This window comes from Danio rerio, chromosome 16 (assembly GCF_049306965.1).
Source record: "Danio rerio strain Tuebingen ecotype United States chromosome 16, GRCz12tu, whole genome shotgun sequence".
Lineage (NCBI taxonomy): Eukaryota > Metazoa > Chordata > Actinopteri > Cypriniformes > Danionidae > Danio > Danio rerio.
Genome location: NC_133191.1, coordinates 20,404,496 through 20,430,823, shown reverse-complemented (window position 1 = coordinate 20,430,823; position 26,328 = coordinate 20,404,496). Strand labels below are relative to the sequence as shown.

The 26,328-nt window shown below is 33.6% G+C and overlaps 1 protein-coding gene across 4 annotated transcripts in view; it reads right to left on the bottom strand.

Moving 5' to 3' along the window:
* Nucleotides 1-26,328, bottom strand: part of rapgef5b (Rap guanine nucleotide exchange factor (GEF) 5b) — a 123,062-nt gene that overhangs the window by 63,386 nt on the left and 33,348 nt on the right. For 3 of the 4 annotated variants that reach the window (XR_012391288.1, XM_073924422.1, XM_073924423.1), the window contains exons 8-9: nucleotides 23,487-23,557; nucleotides 8,716-8,841 (exon numbers count right to left, since the gene is read on the bottom strand). Coding sequence is in view for 3 of the 4 variants with exons in the window: in XM_073924422.1 (XP_073780523.1) it covers nucleotides 8,716-8,841; nucleotides 23,487-23,557 (197 nt within the window). In the remaining variant the exon portion in view is untranslated. 4 annotated transcript variants of the gene reach the window in all.

The window sequence follows — 26,328 nt, the reverse complement described above, 5'->3', positions numbered from 1 at the left end:
CAGGAGCAATATTTTTATCTACCTATTTTTTTGGTTAGTTTTATCCTTGCGCAGATAACAGGTACTGTGATATGTTGTTCAAATAGCAAATGTCAGGCAGTGACAGGCAGCCCTAAAATGCTCATATGCATTGCTTATTACACACACAGGGATGCACAGCAGCATGAAAAATGTAAAAAAAATAAAATGTTAAACATTACTAGTGTCTACATAAATCTATCATCTATCTATCTATCTATACATTAAAAAACTCCAGTCTGTTCATTTACTTATTCATCCATTCAATTATCCACTGTTGAACTGTTGATTCATCTATGCTTTATCCATCCATTTTTGCAATCTGTCCATTCAGCAATCTGTCCAACTATCCATCCATCAGTCAATCAGTACTCTCCTATCCATCATACAAAACATCCATACATAAACATGTTCATCTATCCATCCAAACATCCATCCATCCATCCATCCATCCATCCACTCACACCAATGTCAATCTATCTATCCAATAATTATTCAATTCAACATTTGTCAATCTATCCACACTGTAAAACCCAATAAGTTAAGGTAACTAGAACCATTTGAGAAAACCAATTGCAACAAACTATCTAAGTTCAAAGATTAATCCTAATGAGTACTGTGAACTTAATCCATTTGAGTAAACGAAGCAATTTGAGCAAAGTAAAACCCAATAAATGAAGAGAACTTAAGCCGACTGAGTACTGTAAACGCAATAAGTTAAGGCAACTCAAAACCGTTTGAGGAAATCGAAACCGCTACAAACCATTTGAGTTAAAAAATCTATCCATCTATCCATCCATTTATCTATTTATCAATCTACCATTCCAAATATCAATCTTTTATCAGCACAATGTAATGCTAAACCTGTATGCAATCTAACAGTATAAAAAAATCATAAAACTTAACAACTTTGAGGTTTTTTCCTTCTTCCTATTTCTTAACTTTCTGTTATTGCTTTTTTAAATATCTAGGTCTGCACATGTCTTTAAAATGAAAAAAAGGAATGAAACAAACTTTCAGGAGCACAGTTATGTAAATCACAAATGCTTCAGTCATTGAAACAAGGAACAGAAGCCTCTTGAAAAGCCCTGCGTTTATGTAAGTGACAAAAAGATAATGTGATATTTTAAATCATTTGCTGGTTTGTTGACATTACTTTGCACAGCGCTTTCCATAATTCCTACTGGAATGAACAAATAGACTTTTTTCATTTCGCTCATTTATAGCTCCTGAGGGCTTTGTGGACATGGAGTAGGATGCATTTCTATAACAAAACAGGTAAATTAAATAATGTGTGTGAAAATGTGTGGGAAAAAAAAACATAAAAAATAATACAAGTTTTAAATTAATAAATGCCCATGCACCAAGAAAACAGGAACATAGAAAACAAACCATTACTTTATTAAAGACAGAAAATAATATTTAGCTTAAATGACATAACAACAGACCACACAACATATACTTCATTTCATATCTGTATCTTACATTGTCCCAATCCTCGCCTCTGCAAATACACTCCACAAACTGTTAAAGGCAAAAGATGACATCACTGAGACTGTTAATGAAAACAAAGAGCAAGCAAAACGTGTGTTATGCACGTGTTAAAGTGTTTTTAATGCTCTGTGCACAGTATCTACTCTCATCTGTCTGCTGTGTGTCTGTCAAGTCCAAAGCCAATAAACAACTTGCATAAAATATTCAGCAACTGTTTTTCTTACCAATACTGCACACTTATTATTAATATACATATGTGCACGTCAAATGAATACTAATTAGATTTTTTAGATTAGTTTTGAGGATGCTAGATACATATTTTATTAGAATGTGAGTGTAAGTACTAGGCAATTTTTTTAAAATAAAAACACTTTGATGAATGTTTTTTAAAAGGTATCACCAGGACAAATTTTAAGTTATTTATTTTTTTTGTTATCAAATATCGAATTAATAAATCATAATAAACTTTTAATATACAGTCTTTGTAAATTTTATTTATTTATTTCTATTTATAACTGTTTGTGTAACATTTCTTATTGACATACAGTAGGAAGTTGTTCTTATCATGTAACGCTTTTATGCATATTTAACTTGCCATGAAATAGCCGTAAGTTGCTGATAATAATAAATGGCAATAAATAAATAAATAAATAAAGGATGTTAGATGGTTTTATTGCATAAATCTAAATGCTGGTTTTCATCACTTAGTTTTAAGTGTCAAACATTCATATTTTGAGCCTTATATTTACATTTAAACTGGTAGGCTACAAGCAAGTGAAGTCAGAATAACAAAATTAAATCAACTTAAATGAACAAATCTGATTTTATATCATGGAAAGCATGTTAAAAAATAAACTGCCTACTTTATTATTTCAAATGACGTTTGTGAAATTCAGCTTAACACTTATAATTAAGCAAAAGCTAAACATTTATTTTGACTTCATTCATTCATTCATTCATTCATTCATTCATTCATTCATTCATTCATTAATTAATTCATTCATTCATTCATTCATTTTCTTTTCAACTTAGTCCCTGTATTAATCAGGGGTTGCCAAGCGGAATGAACCTTATCCAGCATATATTTTACGCATAGCATGCCCTTCTAGGCACTACCCAACACTGGGAAACACCCATACACTCTTGCATTCACACACATATACTATGGCCAAATAACTTATTCAATTTACCTATAACACATGTCTTTGTACAATGGGGGAAACTGGAGTACCTGGAGGAAACCAGCGATCTTCTTACTGTGAGGCGATCGTGCTACCCACTGTGCCACCGTGAACACCCCCCCCCCCCCCCCACCCACCGCCCACCCCCCATTCTTACTTCAAATTATTAAAAGCAATAAAAGATAATGTGATCATACTAATATAGTATAATTTATATTTATAATGATTTAACAGTTATCACTGACAACTGAGTAAAACTTAGTAGCGCAGCCCTTATATGCTCTCTCTCTGAGCCAAATAACGAGAAATTAACAAATTAGCAAATTTCCTACCACAGCTATGCTGATGACACTCTATATAGCCTTACTGCATAATGACTTCAGCCTCATTGACAACCTCTGCCAATGCATTAATGAAATTAACAGTTGGATGTGCCAAAACATTTTTTCATTTTAACAAAGAGAAAACTTAATTTGCATTTGGGAACAGAGACGAGGTTCTCAAGGTGAATGCGTACCTTGGCTCTAAGGGTCAAACAACCAAAAATAATGTTGGTGTGATTCTGGAGTCAGATCTGAATTTCAGTTTATTTCAAAGCACTAACTAAATCAGCATACAATCATCTTAAAAACATTGCAAGAATTAGATGCTTTGTTCTCAGTGCGGACTTAAAGGTGCAGTAGGTGATCTGCCAAAATGCTAAGCGCTTTGCATATTATCTTAGGACGGAGGGGAGTGACTGTGATTCAAAGCCACGCCTTCTAAAATAGCGAGCGCGCGCACCGCGTAACAACATGTCATTCGATAGTTAGTTAGTGTTTGGCTGGCGGTATGCAGGAATTACATGTATTGCTAAGCCACACCTACATGCTATTTCAGAGAGAACATTCAGAGTAGTATAATAAACAGTATAGGAAGGCTGTCATTGTTAAAAAATGAACCAATGTGAATTTAAAGGCAACTTCAGCACAATAAAGCAGGTGAAGCGGAATAGCCATATTTACTGATGTTTTGTTGTTAAACTAAGTTAAAATCGACTGTTGATGCAGTCAAAGGTCCCTTATAAACTGAAAATAGTCACATAAATCTTTCACCTTGAGATTTCCGTGGCTGAACAACATGTCTATGCATATAAGCCATTTATAACACAACACAATCTAACATAAGCCAGATGTTCTGTTTAAAAACAAAACATTACCTTTCAAAAAGTAATAGTTTGGTGATGGTGTTGTCCTTTCTCCAGCATGCAAAAGTATATTTAATATTGATTCAGGATTTTCAAAAGTTTCAATTCAGCATTTCATTTCACCTTGATTGTCTCGTGAACGCACGGCGCTCATGCAGGCGGGCACGAATGAATGGCGGATCTGCATGAAGTCTGAATCTACATTTGCTGACAGACAGTTCGGACTACTTATCAGAATTATGGGAGATGACGGCATGACAATATTTAATTGGATTAACATTTTTTAGTTTTAAGCCCTAGCCAGAATATACAAATACATATAAACACATTTAGATCATTTACTTTAATCATTACTATTGGACTGTGAAGAGACCTTTAAGCAGCACAACAAAAAATGTTTCTGAAGGCAATCACCTACTGCACCTTTAAAGAAACTTGTTTATGCTTTTATCATTGGATTACTGTAATGTACTACTCACTGGCCTTCCTAAAAATACAGTCAGACAGTTGCAGCTCATCCAGAATACTACTGCCAGAATTCTGATCAGAACTAGAAAATCAGAGCACATCGCACCTGTCCTCAGGTCTTTACACTGGCTCTCAGTTACATTCAGAATAGATTTTTTTTGATATTACTACTTGTCTATAAATCACTAAATTGCCTAGGATCTCATAATATTACAGATATGTTCACTGAATACAAAGCTAACAGATCCCTCATATCTTTAGAATCAAATAAATCAGAAATTTTAATGGTTCATTCAAAGTGGGGTGAATTGGCCTTCAGCTACTACGGCCCACACTGCTAGAATCAGCTTCCAGAAATTATCAGATGTGCTCCAACATAAGGCACATTAAAATCAAGACTGAAAACACATCTTTTTAGCATCGCTTTTCTGCATCCGACAGAAATCATGTGTTTTATTTTCTTTTTCATTCTTTTATGACCCGTTTAAACACATTTTAATCTGTTTTAATCATTTTTAATTCTTTTAATCATTTCTATATTGTTTTTTTTATTTGTGTTAATGTAAAGCACTTTGAATTACTATTGTGAATGAAATGTGCTATATAAATACACTTAAGCCTTGTTTTGCCTAGTTTAGGGGAAGGTAAAGTATAAAGGTATGACGACAACTAATTATGAATCTAAAACTAAAATTATTAATATTAAGTTGCATTGCAACCCTTAAATAGTAATGTATAATGTTATTAAAGGATTAAATTACAAACTTCAATGCATTTGCTGTGAGTAATAAAAAAAAAAAGTGTTGTAGCCATAAAATTTAGCTTGAACAAAAAAAAAAGTTTACAGTTTTTCATCTCTAATATGTGTGAGTAGCTTTAACATGACCTTCATAGTTCCTTTTCATAGTTAAGGACAATTCTGCTTTTGTCTGAGAAAGGTCAAAGAAAATATCTCCCAGTGAATGGACAGCTGACACCCAGTGATTGGTTGCGTTTTGAAACTCACGTCAACTCTTCCTGTCATTGTGAGTGGCTGACCGTTATCAGGAAGAGGCAAACTGTGACTATTGTGGTATCAGCCAATCAGAAAGCAGAATCAAATTGGTGGCCTTTTCGGTTTAAGAAAGCTTATCATGTGGTAGCTTGAAGATACACTGATAAGTGACAACAATGACTTTTCAGTTTAATAATGATAACCTCAATTTGGACGGGTGTTAACAAGTCACAACAAAGGAGTTTCTATGATATAAATGATTATATTTTACAACTAAATACACACAAAAAAAACTTAAAAGATTTACCAAAATGCATGATATTGTTTTCAGAATATAATATTTTCATAGCCACTTATAAATTATTAAAATGTTGTCTGATTAAAACTAAACTACATGTACAACAAAATTCATATGATGACATCGGGATATCAGTGAAACCACAAAACTTCATAGCAGTTTTTTTTTTAATCATTTAAAACATTATTTTTAGTTTCATTTGGTTATTTAGTTACAATAAATGTGACTTACTTGCGTTCAAAAATTTATTAAGGTAAATAAATAAATTTCTCAATTTTTACTCACACAAGAAATATTTAAATTGCACATTTCTAAAATATTTAATTCAATATAATCTGTGCTATTCATTTATTTATCTGAAAACTAAATGTTATTATCCATACTAAAAGGGTTTATTCTAAATAAATATTAAATAAAATGTTCAAATTATATGGGATAAGTGATCCTGGACCACAAAACAGATTTAGTCATAAAACAGATTTTTCATATCATAGATTTTTTTTTTAGATTTAAAATTCAGTTGAATTCAGAATTATTAGCCCCCTTTGAATTTGTATTATATATATATATATATATATATATATATATTTTAATATATATATATATCTATCTATAATATATTAGGGATGTGCGGAGCAGCCGGTATTTGTATTTGTATTTGTATTTGTTGAGGGGGAAAAGTATTTGTATTTGTATTTGTATTCGAGTAAAATTCAAAATGGCGCAGAAATATATTTTTTTTCTATTACACTTCTAATTTACGTTATAGTGAAAGTATTGTTTAATTATACCCATTATATAAATTATAGATATGCAATATTGGCTGTTGTTTTTGAACATGTGATAAGAAATGTCATTGAAAAGAAAATAACATAGAAGCCATTATCTCATCCATGGTTAAACCAACAACTAATAAAATACCATTGTGAATATTATGAATCCCACCACCACCGTTCTTGTTTAAGGACACTGAATAGACAGAATAAAAACAAATAATACTTCAAAAAACTGTTCTTCTTCTGAAAGAACTTTTTTCCAATGGACAGAATTCCAAAAATAAGCTAAATAAATCTAAATAAAACCCTGCTTGGGAGATCTGGCAGAACAAAAGTATTCTATGTAATACTAAAAGATGCAGCCCTGCTATTATCATCTGCCAGCCACAAAAAAGACACAAAGTTTGTTTGTTTGTTTATTTAGAGATATCTGCAAATATTTTTCAATGGAAGTCAATGGAGGAATATGACTAGTCAGTCATAATATATTTGCAGATATTTCCAATCTGAATTATAATTATGACAAGTCAAAATATAATTAGAGATATCTCTAAATATATTTATGGATAGTCTGAACAAGGTTTAAATGCTAAAACGGCTTGCCATACGCACAGTGGCACAGTGGAGATTTCTCTAGTAATATCGTTTCAGTCGTTTGTTATGCAGTGACATGCAGTCAAATATTTCGCCAAACAGTCCTTAGGGATGCGGTGACACGCAGTCAGATATTTTACCGGACAGATCCGCCACTTTTGGCGCGCATAAACAATCATAAAGCTCTCGTGCTGCAGGAATGAGGAGGTCTGCTGAAGGCGCACAGCTGACGTGCAGTGAGAGGTTTGCGTCTTTAATAAACTACGGCAGTTTGCGATCACTGAACAGTAAGAATGATTAATAAATCCATATGAAACAGTCCCTTAAAAGCCACGTCTCGCTTTCAGTTTCGGGCTTTGGCGCGTTTTGCACTGACCGTGTGTCTTTCTCTCTCTCTCTCTCTCGCTCTCTCTCTCTCTCTCTCTCTCTCTCACTCACTCACTCACGCGGGCATGCAATGTGGTCTCATGAGGAAACGCTGCTTTTTGATATAGTGTTTTTCTTGCTCCCGAATACAAATAATTTTTCAAGTATTTGTTCGAATCAAGTATTCGTAAAAACACGCTATTCGTGCCTTTCCGAATACCGTATTCGGGTTCGGCTCCACCCTTAATATATATATATATATATATATATATATATATATATATATATATATATATATATATATATATATATATATATATATATATATATAAAATACAAATTCAAAGAGGGCTAATAATTTCCCAAATGATGTTTAACGGAGAAAGGACGTTTTCACATTATGTCTAATAATATTTTTTCTTTGGGAGAAAGTCTTATTTATTTTACTTCGGCTAAAACCAAAGCAGTTTTTAATTTTTTAAACCATTTTAAGGTCAAAATTATTAGCCTTTTTAAGCAATATTTTTTTTTTGATAGTCTACAGAACAAACCATTATTATAAAATAACTTGCCTAATTACCCTAACCTTCCTAGATAACCTAATTAACCTAGTTAAGCCATTAAATGTCACTTTAAGCTGTATAGAAGTGTCTTGAAAAATATCTAGTAAAATATTATGTACTGTAATCATGGCAAAGATAAAATAAGTCAGTGATTAGAGATAAGTTATTAAAACTATTATGTTTAGAGATGTGCTGAAAAAATCTTCTCTAATTTCTAAACAGAAATTGTGGGAAAAAAATAAACAGGGAGGCTAATAATTCAGGGGGGCTAATAATTCTGTTCTTCAACTGTAAGCTTTCCTTTAATGTATAGATTGTTAGTGTAGGCCAATATTTAGACTTGGAGTATAGGACAATATTTGAAAATACAACTATTTAAAATCTTTAAAATCCAAGGATGCAAAATTCGAATTACTAAGAAAACTGTACGTCTATGTTTGTTTAACTTAAATTCTTAGCGATGTATATTACTAATTAAAATGTTGGTATTTTTACAGTAGGGAATTTACAAAATATCTTGATGGACCATGATATTTTAATAATTTTGCATTTAAAAATCTAATTTAAACTGATTTTTGCTATTGCAACAGAGGACTAGTTTTGTGGGACAAAATCACATACAGTATGAATAGCCAAAGCATGCTGTTTCATTAATTACATTTACCATCACAAAAAAAAAGTTTCCAAAGGTGCCCAAAATTGAAGAAACACCCAGAAAAATACATTTCAACACATACACAAACACACACATACCATAAACACCAGTGTGCATCTCACCTCAGCAGGCCTTTCATTGACTCTCAGCGGGCTGTGCAGAAGTCGGCATCCATCCTTGGCCAGTCTCTGGACCATCTCCAAACGGCTGATCTCCTCTCGGTCTCGTGTCCCCGCTCCAGGGACCTGCTGCAGTGCAGGAGACACAGAAAACACAAATCTCAGGCCACAATCCCACGCCATCAGTTTGACAGCCCGTGTCTTCGCTCAGGTGAGACTGAAAGCCCCTGACTGTGAGACGGTCACGGTAGTCCTGAGGAAAGCTTTAAAAAGTGAAGACTCAGAGACAGTGTTGCCTGAGGGAGAAAGAGTGAACATGACTTTTCTCTCTCTCTCTCTATCTATCTCTCTCTCTCTCTCTCCCCCTCTCTGTTATGCACATATAGTCAGGGTGGGGGCGAGCAGGAAACATCTGGCAGTCCCTCCAATCCTGAATAGGAAGTATCGCAATCTCCTGAAAATGGGAGAAACTAAGGTCGGCATGGGGTCTGGGAGGGCAGGTTATACTGATGGGTTTACTAAGCATGTGCACTAATATTATAAAATTATGATAGAGACATGATCACATGAAAATTGCAATTTTCCAAGACAAGAGTGATAAATTCAGAATTTCGAATAACTTTTTGGTAAATAAGCATTGCTTCTTCACTTTTTGAATGTTAGTCTATTTTCCATCAAAAGGCACAAGTTCAATTCATGCGTAAAAGTGGAATATTGCTTAAAACATTTGCAATCAAAGCACCATTTCTATCAACAGAGCATAGTGAACAAAATGTCGTTTCCTATGTGTATATATATATATATATATATATATATATATATATATATATATATATATATATATATATATATATATATATATATATATATATATATATTTATGTATATAGTTATATATTTCTATGTGTATATATACTCACACTCACACACACACACACAGACACACACACACGGTGCAAGTTTAGAAGGAAATGACGTTTTATGCTCTCTTGATATATATATTTATATATATACAGTATATATATATATATATATATATATATATATATATATATATATATATATATATATATATATATATATATATATATATATATATATTTATATATATCAAGAGAACATAAAACATAATTTTTTATAATATGTTACTTGTGAAGATGACGATACACTGCAATGAGTGAAGCTCAACTCTGGGAGTTAATAATACTGAGCCACTTTGATGACAGACTTTATAAGGCATTTTAGAATCACCAAAACAATATTTAAAATATTTTACAATGAGGTCAGTCCACTGCTGTGTAAATTAATGCTGCCCCATCAAACCTATTTTGCAATTACATGATATGTCAAACAAAAATCACATGACTTTTTGATGTGCATGTTGGAATTTATTTGTTAAATGCGTTTCCATCATATATTTCATTAATTTTTCTTCGGGTTAGTCCCTTTATTCATCAAGGGTCCCCACAGCGAAATGAATCGACAACTTATCCATCATATATTTTACACAGCGTAAGCCCTTCCAGCCATAACCTATTACTGAGGGAACACCCATACATTCTTACATTTACACACATACACTACAGCCAATTGTAAAAAAAATCTCCACAACAAAAGGAATTTAGTCATAATTTGCTTTTGAAAATCTTTCAACAATGACAACAAATAGCTTATTTTGACTACAAGCATTGTTTTCCTGGGCTTATGATGTCACAAACTAGCAAAAAAGCCTCTTTGGAAATTTAAATGGTTGGGGTCAAATAATCGTTGGTTTAAATTAATCATATTGTGAAACATGTTTTGGTTCTCAACATAAAGATGTATATTTCGTTCTTGATCTATGGTGGGTGATGACATTTTAATTTGCACTGCAGTGAAGAGATTAGAGCAGCTGCAATTACAGCATGTAAAGTCATCAAGTACTCACAAAATACATGAAAGCAAGTTTAACTGGGAGAAGATTAAAGTAAATATTCTAGTTACCGAAACAGTATGTATGGGATGTGATTAGCACACATCGTCAGATTATGTGAAAATGATTATCATCATCAAGCAGTTTGCCAATCCCAGTAGTAATAGTTTATATACCAAAAAATATGTTGCCATATTGTGAACAAGAATCGCTTGAAGACAAATTACAAGACTCTACGAATCACAGTACAGCCTAAAAAAAAAATGTCATTATAAGTGCCCTATCATACACCCGGCCAATACACCATACAGTATGGCCAATTTTGTTGCAAACTCTGACAATTTGCATTTGTATAATGTTATTAGTAGTAGTGGTATTATTTATTATATGCATATTTATATTTGTTTTAATAAAAATAACTTTAGATTTGTCTAACTGTCGGGTTTTAGACACTCATGCATCACCATATGAGGCATAACAACAGGACGTGTGTTTGGATATAACTTTTTTACCACATTTTATTATTATTATTATTGTTGTTAATTTATTTGTTTGCTGGAAATAAGAACTAAAACTAGAACTAAACTAGTTTTGAAGCAAATCTTTGCACTTAACAAACAAAATTAAATATGTAGGCATTGGAGTGAGTTTCCACTATTTTCTTATTCCACGAATGTAAAGGAGTAAAGAGTAAAAGTAAAGTGAAAGTAAAGAGACCTAATGGAGGAGACTTATTCTTCATCCTGGCGCTGCAGATGGTCTGTTTAACCGTTTTCTCGCTAGTGACGCATTCAGTTTTTCAACTTAAAAAATCTGCCATGTAAATATAAAAAGTGCCATGGAGCAATGCATCTGACTCCAAAAGGACATGAGAGGTGAGAATCTGATTGGTTTAATGCACATTTCCATCTATATAATAGCAAAAGTGGACTTTGACATGCCCTGCCATTAGACTTTGTGCTTAGATCATTAAAATAGAGCCTTAAACCCTTATACTTTACAAGTATCGTTCAGACCAATAAGTTATATTTTTTCAGACATTTAAAAAAACTGATCCAATTTCCTGCATGTTGTTTGAATCTTGTTTCTTGTTTTTTTTTTTTTTTTGTATTTTTGCTCCACATGACATGTTTAATAAAAAAAATCTGTTCCTCATTTTACTAATTTATCTAATTTTACTCTTTTTGAATTTTTAGCATTTTAGCATTGATATAAAGGCCATTTCTTATATCACATAAAACACTGTGGCACATTATACATCTTATAAGAATATTCACCAAAGCTAACTAAAGCTATCATTATAAGCTTAAAGCAAGTAATCGAGGATGTATACCCATTAGATTTCCTGCTCCATTTAAACACAATAGCAAAGAAGAGAAAACTGTGACCTCATTTTCTGAAGTAAGGGAAGGAGAGAGGAATTTGTCCTGAACACACTCAAGTATTTCCATATCAGCTCAGCAGGCTATATAAGGTATCAAACCCCATGCTAGACAAATCCAACACAAGCAGAGTCCCTGACATTCTTCAGTCCTTCAGTGTGCAGATGAATATAGAAAACAATAGACGGCTAGATGGAACGATTCTAATACCATAAACCTGATAGGAAGGAATTACCAGAGAAGAGTCTGGTGATAAGATATTGAGATAGCATTTACATGTATATCAAAACTAATGTCTATTGTGCTCTCAAAAATGATAATGGAGCAGTTTCTTATTTCAGAGAAACAATGATGAAGGAATCACTTCAAATCCGTCATACATCTAACAAAAACAAAAACTAGCCCTTCATGTACTATAGCCAGTGGTCGGACAAAGTACTACTGCAAAAGATGTATTTGGTGACACCATGAAATAAACTAAAGAGCAAAATATGAAACGATAGACTTTTTTTGTCACTACATGACAAAAGTTTTGTTGTTGATCCCAGTGGTGAGAGTAACAAAAAATAACTTGACTTCTAATTGATCATTTGGAAATATGGCAGAAGGAAAATTTTTCTGATGAATCATCTGTTGAACTGCACCCCAATCATTACAAATACTGCAGAAGATCTATTGGAATCCGCATGGACCCAAGACCTTACAAAAATCAGTCAAGTTTGGTGAAGGAAATGTCGTTGTTTTGGTTACATTCAATATGGGAGTGTGCGAGAAATCTGCAGAGTGGATGGCAACATCAACAGCCTGAGGTATCAAGACATTTGTGCTGCAAGGTCACGTTGCTGCAGGATTGGCCAGCCCAGTCACGGGACATGAACATTATTGAGCATGTTTGGGGTAAAATGAAGGAGGAGACATTGGAAATTAATCCAAAGAATCTTGATGAACTCTGGAAGTCCTGCAGATACGCTTTCTTCGTCATTCCAGATGACTTTATTATAAGTTATTTGAGTCATTGCAAAGATGTATAATTTTTTTAATACATTTTTACAATATAATTTATATTTATTCCACTGCACCAGGACTTCTATACTCTACATTATTTCTGTGAAGTGACAAGACTTTTGTCTCAGCAATGTCAGACCTTCCTGTCCTAATTAAATAATTTGAAATCAAGGCATGATCATATTTTATTTTGGTAAAATAAGCGTAATCTAGAGGCCTTTGCCTTTCATATAAGCCACTTCTGATACCAAATGATCTACTAGAAGTAAAGTTATTACTTGCTTTTCCTAAAACTTGGATAGGCGACAAGACTATTGTCTTTTGGCTGTGCGATATGATTATATATACAGAGGACAAAAAAAAAAAAAAAAAAGTTTTGGTTTTGGCCACCACTAAAAACGGCTGCTCTCTCAAATAGCGCACTATTTGAGGGTATAGGACATAAGTCTCAAACTCGATGTCTGATTCTTTGATTTGAGTTGAATATAAATCACTCTGAAGATATTTTGTCTAAAACAGGTATGACTGTACAGACATCTATGATACGTAATCATAGAGATAACCAGATGACCATTCATTCTTGGCTAGAAATTGCAACAGCAGTGGGAAAGAAGGAAAGTTTTTGTTAAAAGGTTTGGAGAAACCTGAGGTATGAGTTTGTGAAAGCCAAAAGAGGTCGTGGAGACCCATGCACACATTATTTCTTTGATAACTGGACAGGGATATTTAAAACTATGGGTTTTACAATGTACTGAGGGCCTGTTTTTCTAGGCTTTATTGGTGATAATGGTCAGGATTCATTATTGCCTTTTAAGTATAGAACCGAAACTATTCAGACAGTAATGTGTGAATTGTGGAGAGGGCTAAACCTAAAGACAACATCTGTATTTCTTAGTAAGTGTACTTTTTTATTCTTGCCATAATAAAAATATATATTTGTAGAGCAACCCATGTTCTATTGTCATTAATATTTTTATACATTTTAATAGGTAGAACTGTCTGATATTTGAATAAAAGCAAGTGATGCATCAAAGTTTGATTTAAAAAAAATTTGAATGGTTATAAAAATCCTCATAACATTAAATTAATTTTAAAAAGAATAATATTAATAATTAGTTTTAAACATTGAATGATATTAATGATATGACATAGTTCCAGAAAACTTCCTACATCTCTGTTTGTTTATTTGATTTTACAGTCAGTTTCTTTTGATTGCTCCCTTTCATTTTAAAGAATATCACAACACCGAATGCGGCAAATATAAAAGCCTAGTCCCAGGTGCACGAGCAGTCAGTGGAGCTGTGTGATGCGGCGCCAGGCGAAAGTGTAAATCCAGCTAAGACTAGTAATCAGACATGACAGAAATGTGGATGATGTGTTGAGAGGATTGACAGGGGACATAACTAGGCAACATAATAGCCAGTTAATGAGCAAGTAGTATGTCCTAAAGTTTGCATACTCTTCAGTTACACAATCAAAAGTATGTACTTTTCCTTTACCAAAAGAGTACATACTTTTAGGACGTAGTATAAGTGTGAGAATAGGGACACAGCATAGCCCTCCAGTAATCCCTGCTTGAAATGAATTACATAATGGCATCTTACCATCATGATCTCCTAACCATCCCCAAATCCTAATTGGATTCATTCTGTATACTTTCCACCAATAAACTGGTGCAGGGTGTGTGGTCAGGTGCAGAATGGCTGCCATTGTGTCATCCAGGGGTGCGTTACTCAAACAGCGATGTAACTCATGGCTGAACTATCATAGTACGATGCATCGTTTGGGAAAAGAACAACGTAGTGATAAGTGCTTTCCAAAAACTCGCAGATCCATCGTTTGAACCACATTAGTTATAATTTAAAACCTCCATAATGACGCTCTAAAAGGGGTGGAGTAACAACTTGTGGAAAAACCCCATAATTTCTTTGTGCAAATTATATTGTTTTACACGCACACACATTTTTAAAAAATCCAATATTAGGTTTGGTAAAAACATCCACTTGCTTTCCATATTAATTGAAATATATGCAAATGGCACATATAGGGCCTATGTTTCCCTTACAAATATTATTGAGAACATTTCATAGTCTACTACTCTAAATTAACATAAAATGACTTACAAAAGCAAACACAAATTCTGATATCATATATAAATCATATAAAAAAATTATGAGGCTATTTGTTAGGAAATGAAATTTAATATTTATTATGAAATGAAAAAAGCATAATAAAAATAATATTAATGATGAGGATTGTCATTATTAGTAGTAAATAGGATTGTTTATTTAAATTTTTTGAAAAGTCTACAATTTGACAAGCAATCCACTGCAGAAATGTTCTAACCAAGAGGCCCTTGTCATAGAGCACAGATACTTAATAAATAACCTACTACAAATTAAAAGGATTAATGTATGCTATGTTTTTTTGTTTTCATAAGCTTTGGAAACATAACATAAATTCTGCCTGTAAATAATATATCACCTATAGCTTTCATCATGAGCCATGGCTGTTCAAAATGACATCAATGTTTTCAAAGTGCACCACGAAGGTAGCACAATAGTAAACATGAAGATCGCTAAAACTGAACTTTAAAAATGCTTTGAAAGAAAATTACACCTAAGAGAGATGCCTTTAATGCTTTTTTTTTAATCATTCTTAGTTTGCTATGTTGGTAAATGTTCATTGGAATGATGGATTTGGGAAACACCAAATCGCAACGTAACAACACAACTTGGTTGGGTAACGATGGTTTTTCGGAAACGCAGCCCAGGTGGATGCAGCACACTAGTGGTGGTTTGAGTAGATTTCACCTAAAAACTGTAAAGTGCTTTGAGTGTCCAGAAAAGCACAACATGAATTTAATTATCAATATAATAATAATAATAATAATAATAATAATAATAATAATAATAATAATAATAATAATAATAATAATAATATTAATAAGTGTCCCGTCCAATTAAAAGGTTGTTAGAGGTTTCCTTAAATTAGTTTACATGCATCTAATGTTAAAAACACTTTAATTTTCTCATAAAATTACATTTATATTTTTGCCATCTAATTTCTGAAAGGGTGAATAGTTGCCCATTCTGAACCTTTCTGAGAACCTACTTTGCTCTGATCGAATAAGCCAATCTGTCACTCCTTACAGAAACGAAACACACATTATCATATAGTTTCACAAGGCTTCTTTCATTCACCAATCCTAAACGTCATAGACAGTAACTAGTGCACAGATTTTAGAATATCAGTTCAAGTCTGTGTCCTATGATAAAGCATTGAAAGGACATAATGAATCCAACCTCCGACAATCAAAACCTAAGTAGAATGTTTCCAATGTTTTTTTGTTTGTTTTTTGGTACATCACGAGTCCCTAAATCTGCGTAATAGCTTTATCTATGCACAAGCATGCATACAAGAATTTGTATGGACAAGCGATTATTTCATAGATGTGTGTAAGCGTTCAAACTCAAAATCATTTCACAGATGCAAGTCTTTGTATGTGTGTGTGAGGTAATTTCATACATTTATGCAAGAGTTTGTAGGTATATGAGAGGGATTCACAGATGTGTGGAAGCTAGTGCAATATTTAAACGTCTGGGGCCTCATGTACGAAGACTTGCGTGGAAATCTTACTAAAACATTGCGTACGCACAAAGCTGTAAATGTGCGTACGCAGAAAAAAATTCAGATGTATGAAACACTGCGTACGCCGAATCTCACGCATATTCTTTTGTACATCCGAATGAATGGGAAACTGAGCGCAACATGCACGAGCACAAAACCCCTCCCTGCCTCCTCCCCCGTATAAATATGCTAATGACTATGGCAAAACCCAACAAAAAAGCAAAGGCAAAAGCAAGCAAAAAGAGAAACTTTGAACAGAATGTGAATTGGAGGTGCTGCTTTCGGAGGTAGACCGGAGAAAAGCGATGTTATTTGCAAGTTTGTTCTCCGGAATTAACAACAAAAGAAAAAAATAGAGTGGGAGAGTTTAGCTGATACGGTTAACACAGTTGGGTTTGAACATCGCACTGAGTGCATTAAAAAAAGAAATAGTGTGGTTTATATCTGTAAATTGTTGCAGTACCCTTAACAGTCTCAGTGGCGCACCTCGTAAGACGCATGTCAACATGTTTTGACACGTTCGAGCATGAACTCGGCTCGAATCCAGCATCTTATGAACTCTTTCTTCTTTTTTTCCCCGCTACATATTAGATTTTGCCCACTATTTATCACGAGAAAGACAAGTAGGAATCATCAATAAGTTTATGCATCATATTTTATTTGCACATTTATTGAATGGAAATGTTTCTGATTCACGCATGCAAATTCATCTTCAGATAGTGTCTTTATAGCAATGTGCGTGCGGTAGATCGCTCAGATTACATTGGGAAAACAGGCGACCGCTGCAAATTGTGCTTTAATGTTTAGCTGGTCAACTGTATGTTATGGAAACCTTATATACCTGTTAGATGAACCCGTCTCATAAAGCTGCCATTTCAAGGCTCAGACACTTTGTAGAGAGGAATTTAACACAACTGCCTCTAGGAGTCGCCAATGGAAATAAAACAGACACGCACAAAAAATGTGCGTACGCCAGCCAGAAAGCTACCGTGAAGCTGCGCACATTCCCACGTTCAGTTCATTGTTAGTAAATCCAAACGTGAGCGATTCTGAGCGTGAAACCTGGCGTACGCAAAGGCCCCTGATCATTTAGTAGTAAAACTGCATATTCAGTTGGATGCAAGAATTGAAATGTTTGTTGAGCTAGATTAAATGTTTTAACTTTGCAATGAATGCTTCCCAACGACACAAACCAGCTACAGTGTTTGAGGGTCAATGTAGACACTGCAGCTAATGAAAAAGATGGGTTGGTTTTATGCAAATTCATTACAGATTGGAATTTCTTTATTGTCCCCAAGGGGCAATTAGGTTTCACAGCAATAGCCGACACATCACAACACACACTCAACCATAAAATGACCCAAGATAGATAAAAAAATATATAATAGGAGTAAACAAAAGAAAGTACCTGTCAAAATATAATCAAACAGAAAGGAATTCAAAGTGTACATACTGTATATGGAATGATAATTGATTTACAGCTTAAAGAGCCCATATTATACATGAAATAGGGTCATATCTTGGTTGTAAGGGTCTCCAACAACAGTCTAATATGCATGCAAGGTCAAAAAACACTTTCATGGTCTTATAATCTGCATTTATTTTTACCTAATTATCCCAGCGACTCCTGTATGAATCGTCCAGTGATTCATTTGTTACCAAACCCCTCCTTAGCGCGAAGCTAATCTGTGCTGATTGGACCATTGACAGCCTGTTGCGATTGGTCGACTGCCTTCAGTCAGAGTGAAATGCCAAACAGCTAATCAGCAATATAAAAGTAATCACAGTTCATACACGCTCGATAGTGTAGGCGTGGATTTTAGCTGCCAGTGGGTCAATGTAAATACAGTCGATGGACTTGAAAATTCAGACGACTATTTTATTGAGCAAAAACTCCAAAAACTGTCGAGGAGATCACATAGCTTGTCTCACTCTGCTCTTTTCACAGACACAGACACACACACACACACACACACACACACATTGCCCTTGTCCTTGCGCGCGTGCGCGCGCACACACACATACACATACAAAAACACACACACACACACCTCCGGACGACAACGCGCACGCACACACACACACACAAACACACACACATACCTCTGGAGGACAGCGCACGCACACACACACACACACTACTCCTTCACGGAGCTCCATAAACAAAGCAGCACGCGTCGCGTTTTTAACGTGACTATGCACGCGATAAGAGAATATAGCCAGTTAACCTGATACAGTACACGCGGTTACAAGTAACAAATCCCAACTAAATACATTTGCAAGCTAGTCAACGAGGCAACAACTTTAATCGCACGTACTTACACTTGAGAAATGGAGGAAGAAACTAATCCTGACGTCCATCAGTAAGTTACTCTTTACTGATCCTTCCTTTAACAAACGCCGATGAAATACTCTTTGTAGGATGTAGTTTCCAGTAGTTTCCAACTGCTTGGTTATAATGCTGAGGTTTCATCTTTGGGTAGACCCTCGATAATATCCATCTGCAGTGTGACTTCAATCGACCGGCATGTTTGTGTGCGTGTGTTTGTGGGTGTGTGTGTGTGTGTCTGGGTTTCTGCGTCAGAGGGCGGGGCCTCAGGTTTGAAATCTCCTGGGTTTGCGCGTCCACGTGAATAACTTGGTTTCGTTCGTACGTCATGGCGAAACACCTAATGACTCGGTATCAAGGCGACTCGTTTGAAGCACTATGAGTCGACTCTTTTATAGATGAATCAACCGTTTTAAACACTGTATTCTTACAGATTTAAGCCTTAGCTGGATACTTCACTTCACTTAGAGCTGTGTTACACACTACATGGAGGGGAATTTTTAAAAATCCATAATATGGGCTCTTTAAGAAATCCAACTGCTATCTGAACAAATAATGGCAAGTATCTATTCAACCTAGCCCATCTGATGACAGCAGGCAAAAGTAGATGGATATCATCAGTTTTGACCTCTGCATGACCCAACGCTGTTAAGGTTAGTGTCAATGGCCTTTTAAGATATGTGAACAATTCTTGCTTATCTGTTTTTGCTCATCACACTAAGGTTATAGTAAGTTAAGTTATATCGACATACACTGATCGGCTACAGAAATTAATTTCTGACATCTGTAGTTTCAGTGGTTCAGAATTGATTTAATTTTTTTATACTTTGATCAATTAAAACTTACTTGCATACATTTTAGATTCACAAAAAGCCACACTTCACATTACAGTACATGTAAAGCACACGGGGCTTTTTAATGTTCTTTGTTTTGCTATCTATATAAAGCAATCACTGTTGATAAATCAATTATAATAGCTCATTTTTGTTTCAAAGCAGTTAACTGTAACACTAATGAATTTCATTGTTGACTTATACATGCATTTTGTTTATTTTTGTAAAAATAAAAGTATTTGGTTTCCACTGTTTCAAGTGAACCAGTTAAAGATGCCTCTCCTAAAAAATGAACTTTTCCTCACTATCTACTCACATTCAAGGTTCTACATATTTCTGAATTTATTTCTTCAGTTGAACACAAAATGAGATAATCTAAAGAATGTTGGGTGGAATAACAGCCATTAGCTACATGTCCATCCACCTATTTTTATGCACATTTTGGATTTGCGCATAAAAAAACGGTTGATGAAAATGGCGTGATGCGCATACATTTTTAAAATGTGCATAAAAACATAAGCGAATAACTGAGTAGGATAAACGTTTTATTCAATAAGAAAATATGTGCATAAACTGCAATGGAAACACTTTTACCAAACCAATTCCATCCAGTATGTGCATTAAAAAAGTTGTGATTTTGTTATAAGAGATCATGTGATGATAAAAATGTGTGTAAATGGATAAACCAGCAGGCTGGCCGCATTGTAAAACATCTGAAATGTTGTTTTGGTCATTCTAAAACGCCTTATCCATCTCAGTATTAGTGTTATTATATTATTAATGACCTTCATTAATGAAAGATTCATGCAGCTTCTCCTACCTCAGCAAATTCTGTTTTTACTGTTGATATTTGGAACCAGATAATCAGGAAGTGACGATGTTGTTTCCTTTGACTTGTTGGATGGAAATGCTGCTTTATTTGCACATCTTTTATGTGATAATCCAGTTTTGCCCATAAAGTTAATTCGCATTTTTGAATGGAAACATAGCTATTGACATACATAGGAAGAACAAAAATACCATAAAAGTCAATGGCATTTTTTTTTTATTCCAGTATTTCTTCATTTGTGTTAAAGGTGCAGTATGTGATTGACTTCAGAATCATGTTTTGTTGTTCTGGTTAAAAGTCTCTTCACATTCTGATAGTACTGATTAAAATAAATATTCTAAATGTATTTAGATGTATTTTTATATTCTAGGTAAGGCATAAGAAAAAATGTTAGTAAACAAATTTAAATTTGTATTTCTGTGTAGCCTGTTCAAGCAGACAGATACGTGATATGTGCGTGCAACGTGAAGCATGAATCTGACATCAAGTAAACTCAGCATCAACCTGGACTTTTTTCTAAAAAGATCAACGTATGAAATGAAAAGAGATTGTTTTTGAAAGAGCTTCTGCCAAAACTGTAGAATTAAAACTATTCTAAATCCTGATTCATTATCAAAATTACTTTTGCACACTGGAAAACTGTTATGCAGTTCAAAACCACTATCTGAGGGATGACGCTATGGCTGAAGAACTACTTTTAGACAGGTATGTTTTAAAACTATTTTAGTCAGGCAAAGCTTATGTAGATTGTGTTCCTTATATGAATGTGTTTATATGCATTAAAGTTGGGCGATGTTGACCAATTTGGCATCGTACAATGTCTAATGTGAAACATCGCGATGGCAGATGGCATCGTCATCATAGGCGGAGATTACATAATTATTTATGATTAATTAATTATTTCAAAACGAATTTATTATTTGTAGCCTACCATTTCAACTACCTAACCCACATGGTATTTGTTTTACCCATAAACAAATCATAAATAAATTAAAAGAAGTTGCACACAAAATACCACCTATCAATCACTTTTTCCACGGGAGGTTGGTCAGTAAAAAAGGTACACAACCAACAGTATCTGAGATTTTCATTAAAATCACTAAGTAAAAGTGTGAAAGTGAAAGACTGAAGCAGTGTATTGACGCTGTGACACATTACCTGACAGATTCAAAAGACCGAAAAGTCGTTAGATAGAGACAAGATTAATTAAATATCACAACTAACAAATATAGTGAGACCATATTTTCAAATTAGGGCTGGGCGATTAATCGAAAAGTAAAGTAAATCGACACTCAGAACCTATAATCAATAATTTTTTTTTTATCAGGTAAATTTTTTCAGTTACTTTTTCTACCGCATGTGGAGTTATGTGACCTCTGGTTTAAGCTTCTGCATCAAACGCAGGGGTGTGGTCTGGTGCAGCCTTTGCATGCACCTCTCAACAAATGTCACACATCACACTTTTGCACTATGAAGATGATTGGAAGCTGCACCAGGGATGCCTTGAGATGGCATATTTTAAGTTACAACAAAATTATTATTTACATTAAAATGTTTGCTATTTTATTTAGAAAAGATACTGCTTATTTACTACTTTTAATATGAAAAACATTGAAAATACAAAATTTAGTTTCCAAAAGTGTAAGTTATTTATTTGTGCCTGTTGTTTTTAGGCAAAGTGTGTTTTAATTTCAGCTGTTCAATGATGACATTCAATACACAGGGCCCATTTACCCATTTTCATATTTTCTATTACAACAAAATTATTATTTACATTAAAATATTTGCTGTTTTGTTTAAAAAAAGACACAGCTTATTTTTCTACAATTTTCAAATCTACTAACATTAGCCTGAACATAAGCAATCTGTCAGATCACCTACAGCACCTTTAATTAAAAGAAAGAAACTCAAACAGGATTGGAAGTGGAATATTAAAAAAAATAATAATAATTTTGTTGTAATAACTACACTATAAAACACAAAAAGTTAAGGTAAGTTAAACCATTTGAGGAAACCAATTGCAACAAACCATTTAAGTTCAAAAACTAATCTTAATGAGTACTGTGAACTTAATCTATTTGAGTAAACGACACAATTTGAGCACAGTAAAACCCAATATATGGAGAACTCAAACCAACTGAGCACTGTAAGAACAAATGAGTCAAGTCAACTCAAATCGTTTGAGGAAACCGATTGCTACAAACCATTTGAGTAAAAAAAAACTAATCTATATGAGTACTATTAACTTACTTATTGAAGTAATGCGTTATTTAACTAGCTCATTACCTTGAGTTGAATTGAGTAGAATTAACTTTCAGTAAATTATGAGTTAACTACACTCATTTCATTTGATAAAGTTAACTGTTGGGTTTTACAGTGTAACTATCTCTTTAAGGCTAACCTGTTAGTGAATTATGGTTTATAGCACACGGATAAGACAGTGTATGTTTGGAATGTAGAATCTATACAGCGCTGCCTTTGAAACATCATTTGTCCTTGTGAAGCTCTGCTATTCTGTTGTCTTGATCGCAGTGCTGTCAGATGTGCTGCGGTGAGCCATCAGCTATTAAACCACACTGGAAAAAGCCCAGAGTCTCAGAGGCAGGCGGACGGCTCTGTCCTGACACACAGTATAGAATATCCATCTATCTGCAATCGCAGGCTCTTTCTCTTTCTGCCAGTTCAAGGGCTTTCTACTGATGACTGAGCTGTGGGGTAACGGTGCTCAATCAGGGAATGTACTGTATGGACAGCCCTGAGCAACCTAGATGGCTGTGAAGCTCAGCAAAACATACATGCACAACTACATATACACACTGTGAAATCGTTGCCCCGGAATGTGTTTTCTCATTACCTTGAGCACAGCAGGAGTAGAAGAGGATCCCGGGGTGTCAGTATTGTGCTGTGGATTGCTGTCCTCCTCCACTGGAAAACAAGAAATTCACAGATGAGAACCAGTCGAGTGTGTAGACTCTCTGGCTTTTTATGTGTGTGTTTTTTGAGCATTACTGATTCGTGTTCCAGTACATGTGGAACATTATTGACCTAACAGAATTAAAAGGGTTCTGAGTTGTGATCCCTTTTTTTTGTTTGTTTTAAACAAATGTCATATCAGACTTTGATCAAATACATTCTATATATATATATATATATATATATATATATATATATATATATATATATATATATTTTTATTTATTTTTTTTTTTTTTTTAATGTATTTATTTTTGCTTTTATATCCCTTTAAAAGCTCCATATTGTTTTGTAAATTAGCATACTTTTCATTTATTAATTTTCTTTTCGGCATAGTCACTTTATTATTCTGGGGTCGCCACAGCTAAATGAATCGCCAACTTATCCATGTTTATGCAATGGATAAATTAGCATACTAATTGTATACAATTTTTGTTTATTTTACTTATTATATTTTAACTTAATATATTTTATTTTTTAGATTATATGTGTAATTTGTATTTTAAAATTGTACTGTTTGTATTAATATTATTTGTTATGCACCTAAGGTCTAAGAGTAACGCAGTTTTAATTCTCTCTATGTCCTGTACATGTGGTTAAATTGACAGTAAAGCTGACTTTGACTTAACTTTGATACTATATAAAAAAATAATTTCAGATATTTAAAACCAAAAAAAATTGGTGGCTTATAAATATATATAAAATGGAGAAAAAAAAACAACAGAAATAAATATTAATAGTTTTCAATGGCGATTTAGTGTATGTTCAATCAGTTGTATGCATTATTCGTGTTATGTTGGTTAGACTTAATGCTTCAAGGAGAACATTAATAATATGTTTTTTGTGTGTGTGTGTTCAGATGGGAAACTTACAAAAACAGAACATTTATATTCAGAACATGTTCATATTAAAGACACTATTTTTTTTAAATATAGCAAAATGATTTTGACCAAATGCAAAAGAAAAAGCACTGCAACAATTGTATAGTTTGTTTATATACAATGAACAGTTTTTTTTTTTAATTACTTCAAGTAGCTTCTTTAATACATACTCTACAAGCAATGCATTGAATGAAGCAAAAATAATTCTGAACAATCCATCTCATCTCTTATGATCCCTTCTGGTAAGATACAGAACCTTCCACTAGAAGCAGAATAGACTAAAGAACTCTTTTATCCCAGTGTCAATCAGACTGTTGAACACTGATCGATAGTGTGCATATGTTTTTTTTTTTTTAAGTATATTTTGCATGTTTGTTTGTTTTTTATATTTTTATTGTGTAAGAACTTGCTGAAGTGCTCTGTGAGTGCACAGAAAAGTTCCCCTTGAGTGACAATAAAGTATACAAACAAACAAACATTTTTCAACTGTAATATATTGTCTGTACTACATCATTTTTTTTTTGAGAAACTATTAGTTGTCTACTTTTTCAAACATAGCACAGCATACTTTTTACTCCACTATTATATAATTGTCTTTAAAACGTTTTTTTTTTTTTTGTTGTTGTTGTTTTACTGGACAAATTGTGAATTGCTCTGATGTGATAGCATTGTTGGTATTTTTTTTTTGTGAACAAGCTGATTCTATTCAATTAACATGTTAAATTAATTTGCTAATCACAACTAATGATTTCTTAGTGAACTGGACTGATTCAATGCCATCTCCTCCTGAGTTAACAACTCATTGATTTAAATAATCTAGTTAGAATGGTCCTGTTTACACCTGGTCACTTCATGTGCTTTCACTTATCAGATAGCTATCCGATCATGAAAAGGACAGGTGTAAATGGCCTCTAAAATTAATTTAAAAATCCGATCGCTCAGACCACTTTAGGAGGTGGTTTCCAGGCGAAACTGGACATGTATAAATGCATCTGGCTTTTCATGGACATTTCTTAAGAGTGCACGTGTTGTGGGCTATATGATCGTCAGATATACAAACGTCAAGCAAGAGAAGAATTTGTTTTTGTTTTAGTAAAATTTGTTCGTTTTGTTTTATTTTTGACTGTGACATGATGAAAGTAAATTGGAAAATTAATATCAGATGGCAGCACTAACAACAGCAGTACACACATGTAATCTCTTTAAAAGAGTGGATTAATCAAAATATAATGTTTTGTTAGTTTACAAAACCATATTGTTTTGTTTTTGGGAGAAAAAGTAATACACAAAGTAATTTAAAACCTTTAAAGTTTTGAATGATGTCTTGGAAATATCTTTATTACAAAAATAGATGTTTATTGTAACCTTTAATGAAAGCAATCATGGATTGCGCTTGTAGTGATGTTTTACAGTTTACGCATAAAATAATTTAAATGCCAAATATTTAGTTAATATTTATTTTAAAAATGTGATGTATCTGACGTTTTAGTCAGTCAGTGTTTTTGAAAAACAGATAGCTATACTATCCGAAAAAATAAAATGCATGTAGTGACCAGGAGTAAACAGGTCCAAGGAGTTTCCAGTTAAGAATTCATTGATTTAAATATCCAATCAGATTGAAGTTGCATTCACACTAAAGTTTAAGCATGCAAAATTCTGTCGTACGACGCAGTGAAAAGGGGCGGGATTAAACAAAATGATTGAGAAATCGAGCTATTGTATTGATCTTTTATTGGTCTCACATAATCACGTGATGCAATTTAGCAGGTCAGAGTTCAACAAACTTGAACTTTCCAAAGCATAGACATGCGAAACTTGTCGCACAAGCTTGCGTTAACAACC